General features: G+C 45.2%; 1 protein-coding gene across 3 annotated transcripts in view; it reads right to left on the bottom strand.

Moving 5' to 3' along the window:
• Positions 1–14,837: 14,837 nt before the first annotated feature.
• Positions 14,838–24,798, bottom strand: part of LOC137413938 (tripartite motif-containing protein 14) — a 48,193-nt gene continuing 38,232 nt past the window's right edge. For all 3 annotated transcript variants that reach the window (XM_078769960.1, XM_078769962.1, XM_078769961.1), the window contains one exon: positions 14,838–15,808. In XM_078769960.1, the coding sequence (XP_078626086.1) occupies positions 15,285–15,808 (524 nt within the window). In that variant the 3' untranslated portion in view covers positions 14,838–15,284. The remainder of the gene's footprint in view (positions 15,809–24,798) is intronic.

Here is a 24,798-nt window from a genome sequence, read left to right as displayed (position 1 = left end):
GGTTGCTATCTTTATCAAAAACTCTCTTCCTCACTCGCCCTGCACTACCCTCTCTCCACCTCACCCCCAGGAATATCTCTGGCTACGGCTTCCCCTTCGCTCCCACCTTTTGTTCATGTGTGTTGTACCGTCCACCAAACAGTGATGACTCCATCTACATCTCGCTGTCTGATAATATGGACCAACTTCTATCTACTCATCCCAACTCTCTCTTCCTCATATGTGGTGATTTCAATTGTCACCATGCCAATTGGGTGGGTGTGGGTACCTCTCTCACCAGCCATGGCTCCTCAGCAAAGGACTTCTGCGATTCACTGGGACTGACACAATCTGTCAATTTCCCGACCCGGATCTCAGTCGGAGCATCTTCTCTTCTGGACTTAGTCATGACTAACTTCCCTGCAAATATCTGCTGCTCTTCTTCTGCTCCAATCGGCTCATCTGATCATGTGCTTGTTAAAGTGGACATCTCTCTGACCATCCTCAGAGAGCCTCCTCAGCGTTGACGAGTCTGGCATTTCACTCAGGCCAACTAGCACGGTCTTCAAGCAGCCATCAATCATCTGGACTGGTCTCCCATCTCTACCGCCTCTGACATCAACTCGTCCTGGGAATTCTTCCAAAGTAAATTGCTCTCTCTCATGCACAGATTTATCCCATCTCGTCTTCAGTTGTCATACCCTTCCTCCCATCCATGGTACATGGAATCTTGTGGTGAGGCTGTTGCCCAGAAACAACTTGCCTTCATCTCCTGGAAAGCAAATCCAACGGAAGGAAATCTCATTTCCTTTCACAAAGGCCGAAACAAGTGTGTGGCCACCCTCAGTAGAGCCAGGAACCAATATCTCTCCGTTCTCAAGACCGAACTCTCTTATCTCTCTCCCTCTTCCAAATCCTGGTGGCGTCTTGTCAAATCTGTTTCTGGTGTTTGTTCTCCCTCCATCCCCTCCCTTACCTCAAACGGCTACACAGCTGACTCCGCACGTGAAAAAGCTGAATGCCTCAACTCTGTGCTTGCCTCTAAATCTTGTGTCCCAAACCCATCCCTCGCTGTACCCAGTCATACTCAGCTGCTCCTGGACTCTGTGTCCTTTCCTCCTGACAAGGTGGAAAAGTTTCTGTCAACCCTCGACTCTGATTCTGCAACTGGACCTGACGGCGTCAGCCCACGGGTCCTAAAATCCTGTTCTTCCGCTCTTTCACTCCCTCTCTCTGTTCTCTTCACCCTCTCTTTTGCTCAAGGTCATCTGCCATCTGCTTGGAAATCGGCCAACATCATCGCTTTACACAAAAAAGGTGCAAAAACAGATCCCAGCAACTACAGACCAATCAGCCTTCTCCCAATTATCAGCAAAGTCATGTAATCCATCATTGCTTCAGATATGAAATCTTTCCTCTTCTCCAATGGCTTGATCTCTGATCATCAATTTGGTTTCAGACCAGGTCACTCTACTCTGGACATGCTGCTTCTGCTGTCTCAACAATGGATGGAGGTCCTCAATGCCAAACAGGAAATTAGAGCTGTCTCCCTTGACATATCACGTGCCTTCGATTAGGTCTGGCACCCAGCTCTGCTCACCAAACACTCCTCCTGTGGTATCCATGGAAATCTCCACGCATGGCTGGCGGACTTCCTCTCTAGTCGTAGTCAACGTGTGGCCCTGAATGGGTTTCTCTCATCTCTTCCTATTCAGGCTGGAGTTCCCCAAGGCAGTGTTCTGGGCCCTGTGCTTTTTCTGGTCTTCATCAATGATCTCTCTGACTCTCTTGAAAATCCTGTCTATCGCTTTGCTGATGACTCCACTCTCTGCCGCTCCATTCCTCATCCCTCAGATCGGCAGTCTGCAGCCTCCTCACTCTCTGCAGACCTGGACAAAATCACAGACTGGTCAAACAAGTGGAACATGTCTTTCAATCCTGACAAATCTCACACTCTTACTATGTCTCTCCGAAAAGACCGACTGGACAACCCTCCCATCCACTTTCTGAATAATCCTCTCCAAGATGTTCTGTCACTCAAGCTTTTGGGTCTCACTATCTGCCATGATATTTCCTGGGAAAACCACATTTCAAATCAGGCCTCCAAAGCCAGTCGCCGACTGGGCATCCTCCGTCGTGCGAAGTCCTTCCTTGGCAGACCTGAGCTCCTCACCACATACAAGGCTTTCATGCACAGCTCAATGGAATACTGCTCTTCCCTCTGGGCTGGTGCTCCTGCCTCACACCTAGCTCATCTTCACGCTGTTGAAACCAAAGCCTTCAGAATCATTGGAATCTCCCGCGATGAAGCTAACTCCGAGGGTGTTTCACTTCCTCACCGCAGGCACGTTGGTGGTCTTTCTGTCTTCCACCGACTCCTCTCCAGCCTTGCTCCCCCAGCTCTCTCTGGGCTCTGTCCCCCAAATATTCCTGCAGGTCGCACAAGATCTGCCTGCAACCCTCTTATGGTTAAACTGCAAAAATCAAGACTCTCTGCTCACCTTCACTCCTCTTTTCTCCCACCTCTGGCGGTCCTTGGTGTCCTTGTGTTTTATACTTCTCAACCCCCCCCCCCCCCCTTCCCACGCCTCCTCCCCCCAAGCCCTCTCCCTCCCACACACCTCCCGATATCCCTGCTCTCAAATGTTGTGTTTGTGTGCTTCCCCTTCTCTCCCCATCTTGTCTACCGCCTCCCTTTTTATATACTTTCTTTGTCTGTTTGATTTGTTTGTGTGATAAATGTTAGCTCTCTCACGAGCCTCGATTCTGTATACAAAAAAAAATTAAAAAAAATAAAAAAATTTAAACAACTTGAAATTTGATAATATTCATTATGGTAATTTTTTTTTTTTTTCTATACAAGATCGAGGCTCGTGAGAGAGCTAACATTAATCACACAGAAAGACAAACAAACACATAAAACATATTACATGGGGAGCGGTAGACAAGATGGGGAGAGGGGAAAGGACACAAACACAACATAATATAATAAATCTTTATTGTCCCATTTTCAGGGAAATTATTCTTTAACATTTGAGAGCAGGGACATCGAGAGATCTGTGGGAGCGTGATGGCTTTGGGGGGGGGGGGGAGGGGTAGGAGAGGGATAAAACATATAAAACATACACTGCAAGGACTTCCAGGAAAGAAGTTGGAATTTCAAACAAAGTGGATCTGGGGTGAATTCACGGAGGTAGAAAAGATCAAGGTTTTAGATGGGGGAAGATAAGAGATGGTGGTGAACAGCTGTTTTAAAGATCTGGAGGGAGGAGTGGGATTGAAGGGAGTGTGGGAGTTTGTTCCAGAGGCGGGAGAAAAGAGGAATGAAGGAGTGAAGGTGAGCAGAGAGCCGAGATTTTGGCAGTTTAACCATACAAGGGTTGCAGGCAGATCTTGTGCGACCTGCAGGAATATTTGGGGGACAGAGCCCAGAGAGAGCTGGGGGGGGGGGGGGCAAGGCCGGAGAGGAGTCGGTAGAAGACAGAAAGACCACCAACCTGCCTGCAGTGAGGAAGTGAAAGGCCCTCGGAGTTAGCTTCATCGCGGGAGATTCCAATGATTCTGAAAGCTTTGGTTTCAACAGCGTGAAGCCGAGCGAGGTGTGAGGCAGGAGCACCAGCCCATAGGGGAGAACAGTATTCCATTGAGCTGCGGATGAGTTGTTGTTGTTGTTGAAATCCGAGTCTGAAATGTTGAAATCTGAGTGAGAATAAGTCGAATTTTTTTTTTAATGAAAATGTTTAAATTCACTCGTTTTAAGTGGAGGTTCAAACCAAAGAATCCAACACGAAACGTCATGGTGAAGCGGAAGTGATTTTTGCTCACGCCATATATAAGCAGGAAGGATGGCTGATGAAGATGATGTTATGTTAATTTATTTCCAAGCAGATGGAAGATGACCTCCGGCAAACGATCGAGTGAATCGAGCAGAATGTTTGTTGGGTACAACATGTTATCTCTCGATGGGAGGGGTGGTAAAAAGGCCGAGTGTGTTGTTACGGATTCGTCACTTCCACCTTTGTTGATTATTTACTTGTAGGATTTTTAGTTTCAGGTAATATTGTTAAGATTTTTGTGTGAAATGGAGATGACTTTAGTAAAAGGTAAAAATAAATGTTTGTAAAGGAAAAACGCGGCAAAGAAACCGGAAGGGAGAAGAGGAGAGAGGAGATCAGCAGGGAGAGGAGGAGACAGCTGTGAGTCGCATCGAGGCCGCGAGCGGACTTTTTTGATATTGGTCGCAAATGAGTTGAGGCTTCCCATGAAAGGGATTGCCTGCGACATCGTCACATATTGCGATTGCAATTAAACCTGCGTCACGGGTTTTATCACCAAGTGTGAGCTATTGTTGGAGGGAAAGCAAGCACCTCCATTATAGACCAGGAGCCCAAAAGGTCTATTCAAGTGAAAAGCGCCGAAGCAACTGACCACGTGGGTTGAAAGGGTTATACCCCCACATCACAAAAATGCATTGCTGCCGGGACAGGGCCGGTGCCTTCCCGCCCAAATCGCCCAAAATAGGGACGCCATTACCGAAAATCCTATTTTCATCAATATCTGGAAAACTATACATGGCAGTATCACAAATCTGGTGTCTACACCCATGTTTTCATGGTCAATCATTATAAAAATGCATTGCTGCCGGGACAGGGCCGGTGCCTTCCCGCCCAAATCGCCCAAAATAGGGACGCCATTACCGAAAATCCTATTTTCATCAATATCTGGAAAACTATACATGGCAGTATCACAAATCTGGTGTCTACACCCATGTTTTCATGGTCAATCATTATAAAAATGCATTTCTCCTTAGCCAGGGTTGTGTCTTTCCCACCCAAAGTACTCAAAGTAAGGAAACCATTGCTGAAAATCCTATTTCCCTCAATATCTGGACAACTATACATGGGAGTATCACAAATCTGCTGTCTACACCCATGTTTTCATGGTCAATCATTACAAAAATGCATTTCTCCTTGGTCAAGCCCAAAAGCGCCCAAAGTAAGGATACCATTGTTTAAAAAAAAAAAACTTTCCTAATTATCTGGAAAACTATACATGATAATACCATATGCAAAAACAGTGTTTAGACTTTAAACACTTTTCTAAACATTATCTTGCACCACGTTTCTAAACATGTTTAAATTTATGCTAAACATGTTTAGGAAGTTGATGGCTTGTGTTTATTAAACAGACGGTGTTTATGAATTTGACATTTGTGTTTAGGTTTTAAGCATTTTTAGAAACGTTGTGCAAGAAAAGTGTTTAAAGTCACAAACGACGTGTCTACACCCATGTTTTCATGGTCAGTCATTACATTGACAACATTTACAGTGTTTAAAATATCTAGTTCACCATGCATTACCTCAACAATGGTGTATTATGGTATTTGCATCCAACTTGTGTCCTTAACTCACAACTTGCAGAGTCATTGTCCTTCAGAAGGAAAATAGTACTGTTCAATGACACTAGTTGTTCTGACATCTCTGCATTTTTACATGTCTACTCCGTCACTCTCATCACTAGTATTGCTGTCCTCACTCCAAGTACTATCGACGTCTGATTCCTCGTCATCTATGGAAGCTGCTCCAACTCTGTCTCTGTCATCCGTAGGTAGGCCTGTGAGGGACTCTGGTACTGCACTTCCTGGGTACCAATCTGGTTCAAAGCAGTTTTGAGTCAACTTCCATCCATAGTCTGTGGGACTTGCCCCGCCTGTTGGATCAGTCTGGTCAGCCCTCTTCCAGATTCTTGCCACATATCGGGCTCTTTTGATATGATTACCAAGTGTCTTGCTGCACCGGGGAAGAGAAGCACAGTTTATCTTCTTGATTCTGGCAAGGGGGGGCTCCTCATTACCACCACTCATGCGCATGAATGCCTTGTATCTGGCTTCATTAATGTCAAGAGGTTTTGAACCCATACAGCGAGCAGACAAAGGCGGTAACACCTGGAACGTCTACTTCCTTCGAAGTCAGAGATCGCAATGCCATCATATGAGCTGGATCTGATTCCATCTGCTGGAGGGGCTTAACTTTGCCCTTTCTGAAGAAACATGATGTGAAATCACAACCAGTCAGGGCATGAAGGCCGATGATTGCTTCAGTTATACCAGGCTGTTTCTTTTCAAGAATGGCAGCTACTTTAGAGACACCGATGTACTTTCGGTTGTTGCCAGATCCATAGTCCATGATGATGCTGATCCCTTCCGACCTTCCAGAGAGCCCAAGCAGAATGATGAAGACATCCGTATCGGTGGACCTCACCAGAATGTTACCAGTGGAAATGCTGTTTGCATGAAAGGCAATGAGTATCAGCCTCTTCATGTCGAGATTGGAGGTGATTCTGTTCCTCTATTTGCAGAAGATCATCCCCGTCATTCAGCAATTTCAAGAGTAGGATTTCAGCAATTGTTTCCTTACTTTGGGCGCTTTTTGGTGGGAAAAATATGACCCTTACTAAGGAGAAAACTGCATTTTTGTAATATTTGACCATGAAAACATGGGTGTAGACAGCAGATTTGTGATACTCCCATGTATAGTTGTCCAGATATTGAGGGAAATAGGATTTTCAGCAATGGTTTCCTTACTTTGGGTGCTTTTGGGCGGGAAAGACACAACCCTGGCTAAGGAGAAATGCGTTTTTATGATGATTGACCATGAAAACATGGGTGTAGACACCAGATTTGTGATACTGCCATGTATAGTTTTCCAGATATTGAAGAAAATAGGTTTTTCGGTAATGGCGTCCCTATTTTGGGCGATTTGGGCGGGAAGGCACCGGCCCTGACCCGGCAGCAATGCATTTTTGTGATGTGGGGGTAGAACCCTTTCAACCCACGTGGTCAGTTGCTTCGGCGCTTTTCACTTGAATAAACCCTCTGGGCTCCTGGTCTATTACAGGCCGATTCGCCACATTTTCCCTCGAGGAGAACGTCCACCTGGTGCATCATGTTTGTCGTTGGAATTCCCATATCGACATCATTGTGTTGATTGCCGTTGGTTTCCTGAAATAAAAATAAATAAATAAAACCACCTTTCGAGGCCATTTTTCCCCACAGAGCAGGGGTTGGCCTTTTTTGGGCACCGTGGTCCCCTTTTTGAAGCCATGTTTTATGGCCGGATGCCTTACCAGCCGCCAGCCCTGTTAGTCACCCCTTGCGACACAGGGAATTAATTACCAGTAAACTGGTACTCAATTTGCCGACCTCGGAAGGATGACAGACTGAGTCAACCCCCCTGGCGTTAATTCAGCGATCAATCGGGATTCGAACCCAGGATCCCAAGCCAGCATCCTAACCGCTAAGCCAACACCAGGCCAGGTTTTCACATCGGCTTGATTCCCATATCGACCTCTCACCTCGTAATTCCTCATCCACAGCCGCGCCAATACCGGCCTATTGTTTTTGCCGTTCTGCACGACTTCGACCATCAACCAGCGTGGGGATCCGTGCACTGACTTTGGGGAATGTTACATTCTACTCACGTATGGTGTTTCATGAGTTTATTGCTTTGAGAGCATTGGGGAATGATGGTACCATCATATGTATTGTACATTTGATGCAAGTGAAATTTTCATTGTACTTTCTTAAAGGTGTTGTTATTGTGTATGTGAGAGTTCTTAATACAATTACTTGTTGTTTTTCACAATTGCATGGGTGTGGTTTTACCATGGTTTATTAGAACACTCAAAATAACAAATCTTTCTGCCGTGTTCCCTCTCGAGACTCGGAGGAGCACCGTAACCGGGGTTTGGGGAGGTAATACGTAAGTGTAAATAGACTATTTTACATATATATGACAATCTAACAATCTATTCTACACAATACAAAACGAGAGAGGGTCTATTTCATGGTTTGGTCTGTTTTTAAAAACTTGAGTGAAGAAAAAAAAAAACTCGCCAGAAAGAGTTTTTGATGACCTATTTCGTGCACCATTCATGTCACGTCACAAGGTGCAATGAGGAATCTGAACTGTCTATTAATTACGTACAATTGAATTTTTTTTGGCTCGTGGAAGAGCTAGAATTAGTATAACTAGGGCATGCCCGTACTATATCTATATCTAAAATTATATCCCCCCCCTCTATTTACATGAAATGGTTTGGTCCAAAGCGAACGGCTTGCGAGTACGGTGACAATCCCCCCCCTCTATTTACATGAAATGGTTTGGTCCAAAGCGAACGGCTTCGGAGTTTGGTAAAGAAATCGCCATAGCGTGCCCAAACGCGCAGGAAAGCGAAAGAATCGCAAATTTAAGGAAATGTCCGTACTTCCGTAAGGAAGAGAAAAGAAATGAAAAGGAAAACATTCCAAACCGCGAGGGAAAACAACACGGCACGTCGACACAACAACGTGTCCTGTGATTGGCCGTACGTCGCTGCCAGTAGCTGCCCCCCAAAAAAAGCTTTCACCGTCCGGCGACTGAATTTAAGGGGAAAAATAAAACGCTCCGCTTAAAACAACGCCCTTCGCTCTGACTGAATTGGGACAATGTTTTTATGTTTTTAATTGAATTACTATCCGTAATGGCGCACGCTCTCACGGGAGCTCCGGAAGGTCGTATATCGCAGTTACGATGAATCGCAAATTAGTTTTTATTAGTTTTAAAACATAGTTTAACGCCAACATAGCGCCAACATAGTTTGCAAACGTGAAATAAATGAATACGCTCTCAAATGTGCCGTCCGAGGCAGAGTCTGTTCGCCACGTTCGGCACACGTGATAGCTCGCTGCTCTCTGATTGGTTTAATCGTTTTTTGGACATAGCTCGGTAACTGCTTGTCCGATTAATTTCAAACCTTGAAAAGGCACATCCTCGGGTCCCCAGCAATATACCTGGCAAGTTTCAAGTATATCGGACCGGTAGTTGTCGAGAAACAGCGGTCACAGACAAACATACATACAAACATACAAACATACAAACATACACACAGAGATTGCTGGAATTATAGATAGATGAATGCATCAGGACACACCAGGACAAAAGGAATAACTGAGAGAAGGGGGAAACACCAATAGCAGAGTTGAAGGCCAAGATAGAGGGAGACTTGGACAAACAATGGGTGTGGGTGGAATGGGGGCAGGTGAGGATGCAGGGGATGGACAAGATGGATACAGAAGGAAACTCTCAGGAGGGAAAATTGGAAATTTGGAAGGAGGATGGATTGGGGTGGGGTTGGAGAGCGGCGGTTCACGAGGGTACAAAAGATCATGATTTTGGATTGCGGACTATCTGAGATGGTGGTGAACAGCTGTCTTGAAGACCTGGAGGGAAGAATGAGATTGAAGAGGATGTGGAAGTTGGTTCCACAGGCGGTGAAAAAGAGGAACAAATTTTCCTCCTTTGACATACGCCGCCATGTAAACGCTTAGAAATAGCTTATTGTGTTTCGTGGGGCACCCCAAAAATAATATAACCCGCAAACACGTATGATTACTTTTTGAAAGTTGCTCTTGCTGTTTAACACTAACCTGAAAAGCAAGAAACCCAGGATGTTATTTTACTGAGCAACTAGCTAGCGCTTGCCAAGCCAGCCATTCCTTATCACCGGTTCCGAATGGAGTGCTTGCTCGAATGCTTAAGCCACTTGGCGAGCGCTCCACAAAAAAAAGAAAAAGATTTGGTAAGTGAACACACCCCGACGTTTTTGTGGCCCGAGCCTAGATCTATTGCAATCTATATAACGCAGAGAGAACAATAATATGACACTTCCTGCCGCTCCCCGAGTTGAAAGACAGAAAACAAGGCTGCTCTCCCTCAGGCACAGATTCAGACATTTGACTTGATGTTAAAACATAGGTATAAAACATGGACACTGCTAGAACTTCTAGGAAAGAAGTCGGAATTTCAAAAAAGTGGACCTGGGGTGAATTAACGGGGATAGAAAACATCAAGGTTTTGGATGGGGGAAGATAAGAGATTGTGGTGAACAGATGTTTTAAAGACCTGGAGCGAGGAGTGGGATTGAAGAGTGTGGGAGTTTGTTCCAGAGGCGGGAGAAAAGAGGAATGAAAGAGTGAAGGTGTCACTTGCCACTTGAAGAGTCACTCACCGCAGGCAGGTTGGTGGTCTTTCTGTCTTCTACCGACTCCTCTCCGGCCTTGATCCCCCAGCTCTCTCTGTGCTCTGTCCCCCAAATATTCCTACAGGTCGCACAAGATCTGCCATCAACCCTCTTATGGTTAAACTGCCAAAATCTAGGCTCTCTGCTCACCTTCACTCTTTTATTCCCCTATTCTCCCGCCTCTGGAACAAGCTCCCCCACTCCCTTCAATCCTTCTCCCTCCAGGTCTTTAAAACAGCTGTTCACCACCATCTCTTATCTTCCCCCATCCAAAACCTTGATCTTTTCTACCCCCGCTAATTCACCCCAGATCCACTTTTTTGAAATTCCAACTTCTTTCCTGGAAGTCCTTGCAGTGTCCATATGTTTTATACCTCTCCCACCTAGTCCCACCTAATCCTAGTTCTTTTTGAATCCTTCCAGGGCCAACGATAGGTCGGATTTTAATTCTGTTTCCAGATTTCGCAGTCGCTAGATTAGCTTAACACTCGATAGAACTGGCCCCGCGAAATGTCGATGATCTTTGGTAAAATTACTTCAGGGTAAATTTACATAGGAAAACCCCATGCTAAATTTTCGTTGCCGAAGGACTTTCTTTTTTGCGAAATTCATCCTGACTTCGCCTCTAGGAGGATACAGGGGTATCTGTGGATAACGGGAACCTTTATTTGGCGAAATTCGGACTGATATTGACCGAGTTATTCAAAATATTAACTTATATCAAATAAATCTTTTGTGATTTTGTATTTTGCGCACCTGTATCGTTGGAGGTATTGACTTATATAGGGTTGGTTTTCTAAAGCTAATATCAGAATATTAACTTATATCAAATGGGTCTTTTGAGGGGAAAGTGTGATGACGTCACCACGTCACGCGGCACGAATGCGCGCCTGTGTCGTGGGAGATACTGACTTCTATAGGGAGGCCCCATCACCCTCCCCCATCACCCTGCCATCACCCTCCCATCACCCTCCCCCGTCACCCTCCCCCGTCACCCTCTGCCATCACCCTCCCATCACCCTCCCATCACCCTGCCCCATCACCCTGCCATCACCCTGCCATCACCCTCCCCCATCACCCTCCCATCACACTCCCCCGTCACCCTCTGCCATCACCCTCCCATCACCCTGCCCCATCACCCTCCCCCATCTCCCTCCCATCACCCTGCCATCACCCTCCCATCACCCTGACATCACCCTCCCACCACCCTCTCGTTGGAGGTATTGACTTATTTAGGGTTGGTTTTCTAAGGCTGTGGGCCGCACCTCATTTTGTCAAATAAAGTGGTATTCGGGTGGTTCCGGTATTTGGGAGGTATCACCCTCCCCCATCACCCTGCCATCACCCTGCCATCACCCTGCCATCACCCTCCCCCATCACCCTGTGCCATCACCCTCTGCCATCACCCACTCCCACCACCCTCTCGTTGGAGGTATTGACTTATATAGGGTTGGTTCTCTAAGGCTGTAGGCCGCACCTCATTTTGTCGAATAAAGTGGTATGCGGGTGGTTCCGGTATTTGGGACCGCAGGGACGGAAAGTGCAGCCGGCCCGCTCTGAAGGTTCGGATCGGGACACCGGGATTCATTCCGGTCGGCCCTGAGGTGGGGGTGCGGGGCCTGTCACGGAACGTCAAAACAAACGGCCTGCCGGGGCCGCCCAAATGTCGGGCGTGAGGGGCGCGTCCACTAATGGAACGCCTCTCGCTTCCCAGATTGAGGGCCACGTGGTCAGGAGAACCTCGTCCCGCCGTGGGCGCTGGCAGGGTGTACTTCAAACTAAGCTTAAGTGTCAAGTGTTAAGTTCCTCCTTGCCCTCGCAAGGGAAAGGCTAGGGTCAAGCTCTTCCAAATTTCCAAACACTAGAAATCGGACGTCTCAAATTAATTAATTATTTGTTAAAACATCTCAGTCGCCCGCGACCTCTCTAGCGCGGGCGTCGAACCAGTTCATTTCCGGTGCGACCGGGCCGAGTATCGGCCCGGCCGTGGCCGAAGCCGTTGATTCCGCCGTAGCACGCTAACGCGTAGGCTCGCGCGCCCCTGGTCCGCCGGGGCTCCGCGGGTGTCCTACCGTGCCTGGCTTGCCGGTGCCCGGGGACGGATCTCGCTGTCTAAACATGGTAGCGCTAGGCCAGTGGGACCGCCGGGACCCACGTGCACTCACATGGTGTTCTGCGCGTGGGCGGCAGTATCAGACCGGGGCGCCCAAAGGCGCCACGCACCCAAACGCTCCCCGGCTAAAGTTCATCCTGAAAGCGCCCACATTGTGCGGACAAACCAAGTCAAGGGCCACGTGGTCAGGAGAACCTCGTGCCTATCGGCCGGCCTCAAAGACCGAAATTGTGACGGTGTCACCCACCTAATCAAGAGGACCAAGCCCTCTCCCTCCCACAGTTCTCTCGATGTCCCTGCTCTCAAATGTTGTGTTTGTGTCCTTCCCTCTCTCCCCATCTTGTCAACCGCTCCCCTTATTTTGTGTTTTATGTGTCGGTTTGACTTTTTGTGTGATTAATGTTAGCTCTTTCATGCGCCTCGATCTTGTATACAAAAAAAAAAAAAAAAGTCGATTTTGGCAATTTCACTAGAAGAGGGTTGCTGGCAGATCTTGTGCGACCTGTAAGAATATTTGGGGGACAGAGCACAGAGAGAGCTGGGAGGGCTAGGCCAGAGAGGAGTCGGTAGAAAACAGAAAGACCACCAACCTGCCTGCGGTGAGCGAGTGAAAGGCCCTTGGAGTTGGCTTCATCGCGGGAGATTCCAATGATTCTGAAAGCTTTGGTTTCAACTACGTGAAGCCGAGCTAGGTGTGAGGCAGGAGCACCGGCCCATAGGGGAGAGCAGTATTCCATTGAGCTGCGGATGAAAGCCTTGTATGTGGTGAGGAGGTCAGGTGTGCCAAAGAAGGACTTCGCACGACGGAGGATGCCCAGTCGGCGACTGGCTTTGGAGGCCAGCTTGGAAATGTGGTTTTCCCAAGAAAGATCATGGCAGATAGTGAGACCCAAAAGCTTGAGCGACAGAACTTCTTGGAGAGGATTGTTCCGAAAGTAGATGGGAAGGTTTTCCAGATGATCTTTACAGAGAGACACAGTGAGTGTGAGATTTGTCAGGATTGAAAGACATGTTCCACTTGTTTGACCAGTCTGTGATTTTGTCCAGGTCTGCAGAGAGTGATGTGGCTGCAGACTGCCGATCTGAGGGATGAGGTATCAAGCGGCAGCGAGTGGAGTCATCAGCAAAGAGATAGAGAGGATTTTCAAGAGTCAGAGAGATCATTGATAAAAAAAAAAAAGCACAGGGCCCAGAACACTGCCTTGGGGAATTCCAGCCAGAACAGGAAGGGGAGATGAGAGAAATCCATTCAGGGCCACACGTTGACTACGACCAGAGAGGAAGTCCGCAAGCCAAGCGTGGAGATTTCCATGGATACCATAGGAGGAGAGTTTGGTGAGCAGAGCGGGGTGCCAGACCGTTCCGAAGGCACGTGATATGTCAAGGGAGACAGCTCTAATTTCCTGTTTGGCATTGAGGACCTCCATCCATTGTTGAGACAGCAGAAGCAACATGTCCAGAGTAGAATCACCTGGTCTGAATCCAAATTGATGATCGGAGATCAAGCCATTGGAGAAGATGAAGGATTTGATATCCGAAGCAATGATGGATTCCATGACTTTGCTGATAATTGGGAGCAGGCTGATTGGTCTGCAGTTGCAAGGATCTGTTTTTGCACATTTTTTGTGTAAAGCGGTAATGTTTGCTGATTTCCAGGATGCTGGCAGATGACCTTGAGCAAAAGAGAGGGTGACAAGAACAGAGAGAGGGTGAGATAGAGCGGCAGAGCAGGATTTTAGGACCCATGGGCTGATGCCGTCTGTAGTCAGCTGAATGCTGATCTTATTTGTAGTTTCAGTTTTTTTGTTTCCTCCTTCCTCAACTCTTTTCCCGTTCGTTCATTCTCTTGGTGTTTGTCCTACTATCAAGCTCTACCTTGTTCTTGGAAGAGCCTCACTTCTTTAAAGAAAAAAAGCCAAAGTAAAAAACCCCGGGTTCAAGTAAAAAACCCTAATCCTACCAACAGGGGTTTTTATCATTTTGATGTGTTAGTTTAACAATGTATTTCATGTTTTATTGCTTTGCTTGCCTACATGTGCCGGTGATGCTTTAAGATCGCACCTTGCAGCACTGAGTGACAAGGAAATTCTTTCTGGGGTCCAAAAAGACCCCAGCTGTTTTTGTTCCTTTTTTGCATATATGATTACTTCACGTGGTATTTGTATCGAGCAAGTGCCCTAAAAATTGTTTTGATTCTTACGTTGGTTTACTTTATCACCAAAACATCATCCAATCAAAATAGGTTTCCTTAATGATGTGGGTCGTAAGAGTCCCCAGTTGGTAGGTTAATTTTATAGTTTCCATTTATTAATTTTTGGTTCACGAGTTAACAGAGTGACCACTATATTCGTCATGGGTGTGTGCCTGTGTGTCTGTCTGTCTGCAGCATAACTACCCGATGATATCATCCGATCTTGATGAAACTTGGGTGGGAGGTTGATATCATGATCTCGTTGTGTCCTGCCTGGAGTGCGCGTATTGCGCCCATTGTGGGCGGAGCCACGCCCGAAAAATGTATTTTTAGGGGGTAATCGAGTTCAAGCTACATCTTCTCCGAGGGGTTTGGTGGAATCCGACAGGGGTTTCGATATTTGGTTCGGCCAATGTCATGTGTCCAGCCCCACGGAGCTCGATTTTTCATTTTCGCCCCAAGGTCAAGGTCACAAGGTCACGAAATTTAGAAAAGTCGATTTTTGATGGTTTTATTACATTGTTCGCTTCCTGATAGAGTGAAATGTCGTACATGATCTTATATTATCACATACATCATGAATACAAGTTCTCCAAAAAATTTCAGAATCTTCGACCTTTGAAGGTCGCAAAGGTCAAAGTTTCAAAGTTATCGGAATCGAACCGAATTTTCGTTATTGTGTAGCTAACTAACCTCATAACTGATTATACATTATTTTCTATCTCATTTCAAGGTGAGTAACCTTCGTTTTGACATTTCCGGGCCTGGCCTGTCCGGGCCCGTTTCAGTTATAGTCCGTCCTTTGTCATTGAATACCGCTCGCTCGTGAACCATCGTCATCTCCTGACTTGTTTTCTTTAGGTTTGTTGACCTTGTCAATAAAACACCATGTTTAGCCATTGATGTGAAACTTTGGCACATTTACAGACAACGTCAAAATCATCAATACTCACAGAACTGTAGACAATCATCAAAATAATACAGGCCAAATGTAGGTTTAAGGGGAGAAGTGAAGGTTGTACGGTATGTATGCAGGTGATGGGAGTCTCCATAAAATGACAGAGTACCTGCCTCATAGTCCAAGTACAGGCCAAGCCGTTCAATATTCCTTTGAGGGATTTTAACCTTATGCCTGCTGTGCCACATTGTGTATTCATCTTTGCATTTCATGATACACCATGACATTTTATTGTCACCCAGCCGGCTTCGATGGCCTGCAGTTTTCCTCGTGATGTCGTTGTAAGCAAGGCCAACCCTACTGTGATGGGCCGATGTCATATCCACTTCCCAATAGTGACAACCCGAGAAGAACTCCTCCTTGGCCATTACTTGCACCTGCATTTTAAACCGACCCAGGTGTGCCGGGTATGGCTGTTTGGTCACGGTTCTCATCGCCTTTCGGAAGTCTGGGGAAATCAGGATCTGTGGATGTGCAGAGTTCGGGTCCAGACTCAGGGTCTGCCCATCTGTGGACACAATGGGTTGGTGTCATAGCCTTTATAAGAGACAATCAACTGCCACACAGTAAATTAATGTAATAAAACCAAAAGTATTCAATTATTTCATCACCATAAACATTTTGATGTTACTCTCCATAATTAATAAAGCAATTAGAACAGAGCTCGGTGGAGCGCAATCCTCCGCCAGGCTGAACAGTTTACGTTTTGTATCCCACTGATAGGCCGGATCTGGACCCGAACCAAAATCCAATCGACCTGTCACCTAACCAACCCATCCACCAAGTTTTGTCATAATCCATCCACATTTTTTGAAATATTATGCTATATATCCTTTTTGACCCCATCAATGGTGAAGAATTACTTAAGGAATGAAAAAATTCTCGTATTCAGATTCGGATCGTCACCAAAATCAAATCAATGTGGCCTTGTCGCACACCCAACCTGTCCATCAAGGTCTGTCCAAATTCATCCACAACTTTTTGAGATATCCTGTTCACAGACAGGGATGAATACATAACCTACGCCCACTTTTGTTGGTGAAGGTAATAACAATCGCATAACTGTACTATTAAAAATTAACTATCAAATATTATTAAAAATTAACTATTAAATAAATTATTAAATACTGCATTATTAAATATCAAAAATATTAAAAATTAATGTATTAACCATTAGAATGAATTGTCCTATATACCGCACCTATAATGTCCATATTTCTTTGACAATATGTTTCAATGCAAGCCACAAAATCACATCATGGGCCACGGTAATAGTCGAAGACAAGTCGTAATCAAAATGCAATGCACACATATGAATATAATGAAGAAGATGAAGCCTTAAACATAATGAAAAAGAATTAGCTAAAGGTCAAACTGGTTCTGCAATAGCTTTTCACAATGGGGTCCACTCTACATTACCAAAGGAAAAGGTTTACAGAAGCAAGTTGTTCATTTTAATAAGTAAGTGGCCTAAACGTTTAAAATCATCTTTCTTTGTCTCACATTGTCTGTCTCTTTCTCATTCTCCCGATCATTCTTGTTGAAGAAGCAAAACATACAGAACAAGAAAGAGCAATCAGAGATTGCAGACCCACGCCAGGGCGAGTTTTTAGTGGTTTTTAAGGCTTTTGTGTTAAAACGAATATGGCGGCCGAACCACGTGACTGATGACGTGATTAATATGTTTTTCTCCACCTATTTATTCCTTGATGATGCTCAAGAAATTTCATCTTGATTGGATAAAGTTATGTACTTGTCGAATTATGACGTCATAATGGAGGCATCTATGACATCATCCTGAACATGTTATTTCCAATGGAGAGTTCTTTACAATGAGCCATGTCTCAATGTTTTTTCTATGCAGCGCTTTCGGAGATATAGAGGTGCAAAGTTTTTCGGTTTTTCCATGACGGCGCCCGAACCACGTGACCTATGACTTCATGATGATCAATAAAAAAAAGATTTGTGCAGGTGGAGGTGCACCTATGGTGAAAATTTCCTGTCAATCGGACCAACGGTTGCAGAGAAAATCGTATTTATTATGTGCAGACGAACAAGCAAACAAACAAGAAATATGTCGTGCAGAGCACGATACTAGTGAGATCCCTAAAATAAGTTGTTGGCTCATGTTGACTTCATAAATAATTGGTGGTTGAATTCAGTGTCCATATATGCAAATCCTCTTACAATTTCAAGTCAATCGGATGAAAATTGAGGATTTTAGAAATTTGACAAAGTTTGTGACCTTTGGCCTATGTTGACCTATTGACCTTTTGATCCCCAAAACAATAGGCTTCTTGATTATGACCAACTCTACCGTTTGGTGAAGTTTCGTGAAGATCGGTTGAAAATTGTGACTTGTAGGCGACTGACATACAGACAAACAGACAGACAGACAAGCACAGAATAACGCACAAGACCAACCATTATACTTGACAAAATCTTCGATTTTCACAAGTAACAAACGGACTCTCCTCTGGCGACAGCAATAATGACCGATACTTGTGAATTTTTTCACATTGTACAAGGCTTGTAAATATAGATCAAATTGAGTGGTAATAGTAAGGGCATTTTATGAGATATTTCACAAATCTGTTAACTAAATTGTTACCAAAAAATTTCTTCACCAATATGTTTGTAAAGGTGTGTAATAACATGTGTTAAAATGTTGAAGTTCAACTCCCGTGGGAAACCCAGAAAAAAAGCTGTTGAATTCGGGTACCGAAAAATTATTTTCGAGAATTTTTTTTTTTTTTTTAATCGGCCCTTAAGTAACTTATGAGGGGTCAAATAAGGGTTTTTCATGATTCTGAGTTGATTGTTAACATTTATATTTTCACTTTTACATTTACACACAAAGTAGCTTTTATTTCACATACATATATAATACTCAAGAGTTATTTCTCATTCACAATGTCAGAAGTTTCAACAGTCATTGTCTATGTCTTCTTCAGACTCAACAACATCATGACTGCAGTTTCTGCATGTAATGCCATTACAGACTCCACAGGCCGAGATGCACGTGACCCCATTCTTCTTGCAGCTGCATCGCCGGTTGCTGCAATCTCCATGACAATTACAGCTCATGAACTGCAATAGCTCCTCAGGAGCCGTGGGGTCCAGTGTTGGAACTGGCTCATACCCATGCACACCTATTATCCATCCATAGTCACTGGGGTTCAGAGACATGCTCTGTAGAAGGATCCAGTCCTGGGTCTGCAGGTAGGCACGGAGTGAATGTTGTGCAGCTGCACCCTCTGTTGGAGGTAGTGTCTCTGGTTTGATCACTCCTGCCGCTGCCCAGAGTGTGTCACCTGGAGTGAGGAGTGGCTGATCATGAGCCAGGGAGGAGGAAAGCTCAGCGAGGGGGAGAAACATGATCGCGTTCGTTCCTATCTGTTTCCTGTTCGTAAATGGAATAATCTTTACTTCAGTTCCTCTCAGGATCTTAGCTTTGTCGAGTGCCTTCAACTTCACCCGGGGGAAAGCTGCTGTTGTCTGTGGATCTGGCAAAGGTGGTGCCGGAGAGGTGACTTCGATCCAACCCATTGAGTGAAAGGGAGTGTTTCCGTGAATAGAGACAATGTTTAAATCTATATTGTCTCCAACAAACTGAGTGACTGCATTGTTTGTTTCCCCAACCTCCATAAAGACCACCTGATCATTACTTGACAATTCACTTTCACTGGCTGGCACTTTGGCTGTCATCACTGATTGATCCTCAAGCGCAGCATCAACCGCAACCTCATCATTGATCTGTTCATCGGTTTCCTCCACAATGGTGTCAAGAGTGCCAGAAGTATCTGGAACATCATCTCCACTCCTACTATTAAGGAAGCAGTATTTGTAGTTTTGTGTCTCCGTGTAAGACTCAGTGTATCCCAGCCGGTGGAACTTGTTGAGCATCCATTTTGACCCAAATCTATGATCAAGTTGTATGGCAAGCCCCATTTGGTGTGGCAATACTCCAGGCCGAGGTCGACAGGCCTTAATAAAATTCTGCCCCCAAACGGCAACTCTTTCTTCTGTCTTGACAATCGGTCTCAAGAACATCTGAAGGCTTGCAGGAACAAGTGTCAGCTGACTATCGATGTCAGTCATACTGTGTGTGGTGGGGTATGACTTTGGACCTAAATCAATCAAGGCAATATCATTGGATATGAACTTGAGTGCCGTCTTTATGATCTGAGTCTTCTCATCTCCATGGTGAAGATTAGCATGATGCTCTCGCAGAATATTGTCGGTGCCATCTTTGAGACAGAGTACATCTGCCCTTCTTTCCTGTGTTGTGAAATACAAGGTGTCTTCGTATTTCTCTAGAAGTTTTATCTTTAGCCAATGCTTTGAATAAGAAAGGCTCTTCTCTGGTGACTGATCAAACTCCTGCAGCTTTTCATGGACTTGGTCCATGTTCATTACCCCATGCTCTAATTCTGAGTCTAACCATTCGCAGAATTCAATAAAAACTGCCTCTCGCTCCTCATCAATACTCCTCTGTCCTCTCTTCCTTTTTCCTTCCTCATCAGTCTTGGACAAACTGTCACCTCTCGCAAACATAAGTTTGCATCGCAAATGGTACAGTGTTTCTTCTGCTACCAAGTCGTTGATCCCTTCCAGGCGTCCAGTGACTTCAGTGCCCCAGTCATCCCCGCGACTCCGTGCTGTCTTCAGCAAGCTTGCCTTCAGTGTATCTGCAGTCAAATTATCTGGCACTCTGTATTTCTTTCTAGCTTGTGCTGGATTATTTTTGTCGAGCTGGACTGGTTGGTTGCAAAGAATGCATACATCCTTATACAGGAGGTCAACTGACTGTGATCTTCTCGAACTGCAGCCAGTTGATGAACTGAACTCACAAGTAGTGCGTCTTCTCTTCAACTTTGATGACTCTTTCTCTGCCTTTGATGCTTGAGCTGACTTCTTGGTGGTTGCAACAAAGTTGTTGTACAGATCATTTTTACACTTCTGGTGGTACCTCAGTTTTCCTTCCTTTTGAGCCTCCTTCATACGTTCCACAACAGTAACATTTTCGACAGTTTCTGCTTGTTTCAATAAAGTTGAGTATCCCTTTGGAGTTGCCTGTATGAGCCTTTCAGCTGGTGTATCCGAGCGTGCACAGATGAAGCAATTGAGCACAGGTGGAGTAACGTCTTCATCCATATTGCTAGACTCCATGTCCTGCAAAGTAGAAAATGAGATATATTTAGAAATTATTTTTCCACAAAGGAGTGTCTGTGGTGAAATATAAATGTTAACAATCAACTCAGAATCATGAAAAACCCTTATTTGACCCCTCATAAGTTACTTAATAGTCTAGGGCGATTAGTAATTTCGTGTTTTTTGTTTGTTAAAATTGATTTAGCAATGGATTCTGCTTCAGAATATTATAGAGATGTAAAAAAAATAGGGTTCCATTTTTTCTTTTACGTCTAATAGGTAGTAATTCGAAGAAATCCAAGATGGCCGCCATAACATTTGGAAAATACACTTTTGTGCATATCTTTGTATCTAGATATCATATAAACATGAATAATATGTCCTTTTATATGTTTTCAGACCCAAGGAAGCCATATCTGCCATTGTTTTTACAGAAAAATGCAAGGAAATTAAAATAGTGGGCAATATACCAGCCAAAATGGAGACGGCCGTCGTGAAATCGGATCGTATAATTTCCCAATTAGAATCGATTCAATAAACAATCTTCACTGATAACATTTATTTTGAATACACACACACGCACACGCACACACACACACACACACGCACACACATACACACACACCTAAACATAAACGATGAATGAACATAAACGATCACATAAACGAATGCCTCATTCATCCTCATCCATATCTATCACACGCGGTTCATTGATGTTTGCTTTGTTGTTACAACTGTAACCCACACACCCACAAACTTCAGTACAAGGAATATTGTTATTGCGACAGCTACATCTTCCCATACACCCTTTCTTGCACCCACAGTTCACGAGATTCATTATTGCTTCTGGGGCTGGAGGATTCAGGCATCGACTTGGGGCATAAACCCCATCATCCGAAAGTAACTGCCAACCATACTCGACAGGTGATGGAAGGGACGGATGGCTTTCTGCTGCCTTTCTCCATATCATTGCGATATAATGTGCTCGCTGAACGTGTAACTTTAGCGAACCAGTGGTAGGTGGAAGACTCTCTCCCTCAGCAGCACGGTTGGAGAATAAGAACCAGCGAAGCTCGTTTACTTTCGTGTGAACTTTAGACTTGTACAGCAGACAGACGAAGCGTTCCAGCTGGGAACACACTTCTGGTGACGGATCAGTTTGTCCCAAAGACTCCAGAGCCTCCCATATCTTGTTGTCACATGTCATGAAGACCTTAAAGCACCAGTCCTTGCTCCTGCCAGCGAACCTTCCAGACATGTCACTTCCCGTGAATGCGTGGAATCCAAGTATTGCAGACGCACGTTTCTCTCCTAGCATGCCATGAATAGGTTGGACTGCAATGCTCCTCCTCAACTTTCCCTTCCCAGTGAGAAACCTCGTAGCAGGTGGTAGATCGTGAAATCTCTGAATCAGTAGGAGGAAGATATCGGTATCTGGCGAATCAATGATAACTTCTGCATCTTTGTCGACTGTGAGAGCATGCAGAATTAAGAGTGTATCGGCCTCTTCTTGGCTGTGCGTGAGTAGACTGTCTGGAACTTCAGTGTTGCCCGTGGTCTTAGTTCCTGATGTCACCATGAACTTCTTCAACTTGTTTGGATGAGCCTTGCTGTAAGATAGACACTTCACAGCCAAGTACTCTGTAAGCTCTGCCTTGGTCTTCACATTGGAAAGGAAATCTTTGAGTGAAATCTTCTGGATCAATGTACTATCCCTGACGTGATAGTATGTTGATTTCCCCTTTGTCCTCTTTAGGCGCATTTTGTCTTTCAGTGAGTTATCGATGTATCGGTCGAATACCAACCTCACGTCATCATAATGCACGGCAATATTTTCGAGGCGTTCAATGAACGATTGAGCAAAGTCACTGCATGTAATCATTTGTTCTGTTTTGGAGATCCCGTTAACAAGAGCCATGCCATCAATGATTATCACTCTATGGCGAGAAGTAGTCTCGTTTTCATTGATCACTCCTGATCTTGTGGTTGTGTCTGGGTTTTGGCTGATCTGAGAGGGTTCCTGCAAATTTTGGCTTGAGATTTCATAGTCAGTTGATGGGTCATTAGTTTCTTCCCCAGCGTGTGCTGCTGCATCATTCAAAGCGGCAATTCCCGCGTCTTGATGCTCATTATTTCTGTCGAAATAGGTTCTCCTGGTGGATCATGTACATCCTGCTCTTCAGGCTCAGCCAGATGCTCAAGTTGACGAAGGATTTTTGCCTTGTCGTATGCCAACAAGAGGGATCCATCAGATGCAAATAAAGAACGTGGAACGATGCCAAATTCATAGGTGCCAATACATTCTTTCAGGTCGAGCTCTGGTCGGCTCCGTGAGATAACGATGAACCTCTGCAACAATCCTCGCTCTTCTTTGACTTTGATCAGCTTGTCGCCCGATCTCACTTCTGTTGTGGCATTCGAACTCTTGAATGTTCGAAGTTTTCTTTTCGTCATTTTGTCCCACACAGAAAGTTTTCCCTCAGCTAAACGATCTGTGGCAAATTGCTGGAACATCTGTTGTCCGATCTCGTCGCGCTCTAAGATGTCGCTGGACACTTTTTCATTCATGACTTCTTTGGTGAGCAGGTTGTAGACCTCGTCTACTTCCTCTTCCATAAATGGATCGCCATGTTCACGGAACACCCTAGAAAGCTTGGAGGCATGGCTCATCACCCGGGAAAGCTTTCCCCCCGTGATTTCGTGGTGTTGTTTTCTGCTCTGGTTTTCACCAAGACCATATCCCTCCGCAAACTCGTGCAGTGACTTTGACAGCTCAGGTGCAATGAGGAAGAACTTGTCAAGCGCCTTCTCATTTTGAGTTATCCCTACGATTCCTCCAATCACCTTCAGTGTACGGTTTTCTTGCTCAATGCCATGGTCTGGGGCTATTGATGTGAAGCCTGCCAATCCTTTTGTCACACAGAAGTTCCCTTTCATGAATTCCCTCCACAGTTCTGGGTGCTGCTTTTCAGTCTCCTGCATTGTTGAAATGTAGAGAGGGAGCAACCGAGCATAGTTTAGATGATCGTGAGCGAAGAAGTACTTCGTGAGAGACTCGATGCTCTCCATATGCAGCAGCAGATCACGTTGTCTTGTACTTCTAATGAACAGAAGGATAGTCTCAAACTGTTTCATGTAGTTCAGGATGAAGCGCTGTATCTTGTTTGTGCTGACCTCAAATTGTTCCAGTTTTTTGGTCATATCTCTGGACTCCATCATGGCCAATGTTTTTTTGAGAATGTCGCATAGATTCTTCTCTGGCTCCATGCTCCCGCTGATGTCTCTCTGATATGCCTCTCCCAGACGAACAGATGACTCGTTCAGATAGGCCCTTTCTTCAGGTTCCATTGCCAGGAATCTCTGGAAGTACAGGTTGTACAAAGCGATCAGTGTTACCATGTGTGCCTCCAGAGCTCGATACAAGTGCCTCCCATTTAGTATTTGGCTCACTGTGGTTGGCGAGAAAAGTCCAGCCTCGACCCATGCCTGATCAATTCCACTCCCTTCCACGTATTTTCCTAATGCAGCTAAGGCCCAAAACACAACATGTAGCTCACCAGGTCGGAAGAGGAATTGCTTCCTGATGTCCTCGCGTTCCACCCACAGCTTCATCGCCAGGTCGTATAGCTGCAAATCGAGAGTCATGACTGTGATTGCCTCACTCCCCATAACACGAGTTGTGATGTTGTGAGCTCTCATCAGACCCGTGTACAGTGTATCATAGTCTGTAGGAGGCGACCTTATCAACGGAGGAACGAGAGCAACATTGGTCTTCTCACTGGACGAAGATAGCAAGGAATTGAAGGCTCCCCACGTCCCCGGAGCTGTGAGTTTGACGTCAACTTCTCCTTCTTCCTCGAAGTTCAGGCATCCAATCATCCAGGTCATATCGGTTTTCTTGTTCTTGTCTGTCTCGGGTTTTGATGTGAGCAGCTTGCAGTCGCTCTTTCTCTTCTCGGGTGCTGGCTTCTTGCAGGTCAACGTTTTACAGCCAACTGCATCATGTATCGTTTGAGCTTTTGATGACCGGTCAAGTTCAATTGGTGGTATCATGGGTGATTTCTCCGGTGATACAGGCTGGTAGATCGCAATTGCTGTACCATGAAGGGTATTCATCCCGCAAGGAGTTGACTCTAGAAAATCGATGTTGTCCATGGCAAACCAGACGAACGTGTCCTGAACCAACCATGGTGGTAGACAGATGCCTCCGGTGGACTCCATTTGCTTCAGTACGGAGTTGGCAATGCTGGTCTCAATCTCCATGACCTTTTTGTAGGAGATGGCGAGGTCCAGATGTGCAAGTTTCTCTACAAGCGCCTTGGATCGTGTGTTTTTGTGTATGTC

Source organism: Myxine glutinosa, chromosome 1 (genome assembly GCF_964187855.1).
Source record: "Myxine glutinosa chromosome 1, kmMyxGlut1.1, whole genome shotgun sequence".
Lineage (NCBI taxonomy): Eukaryota > Metazoa > Chordata > Myxini > Myxiniformes > Myxinidae > Myxine > Myxine glutinosa.
Note: the sequence above shows the minus strand (reverse complement) of the source record. Positions and strands in the feature narration are given on the sequence as shown.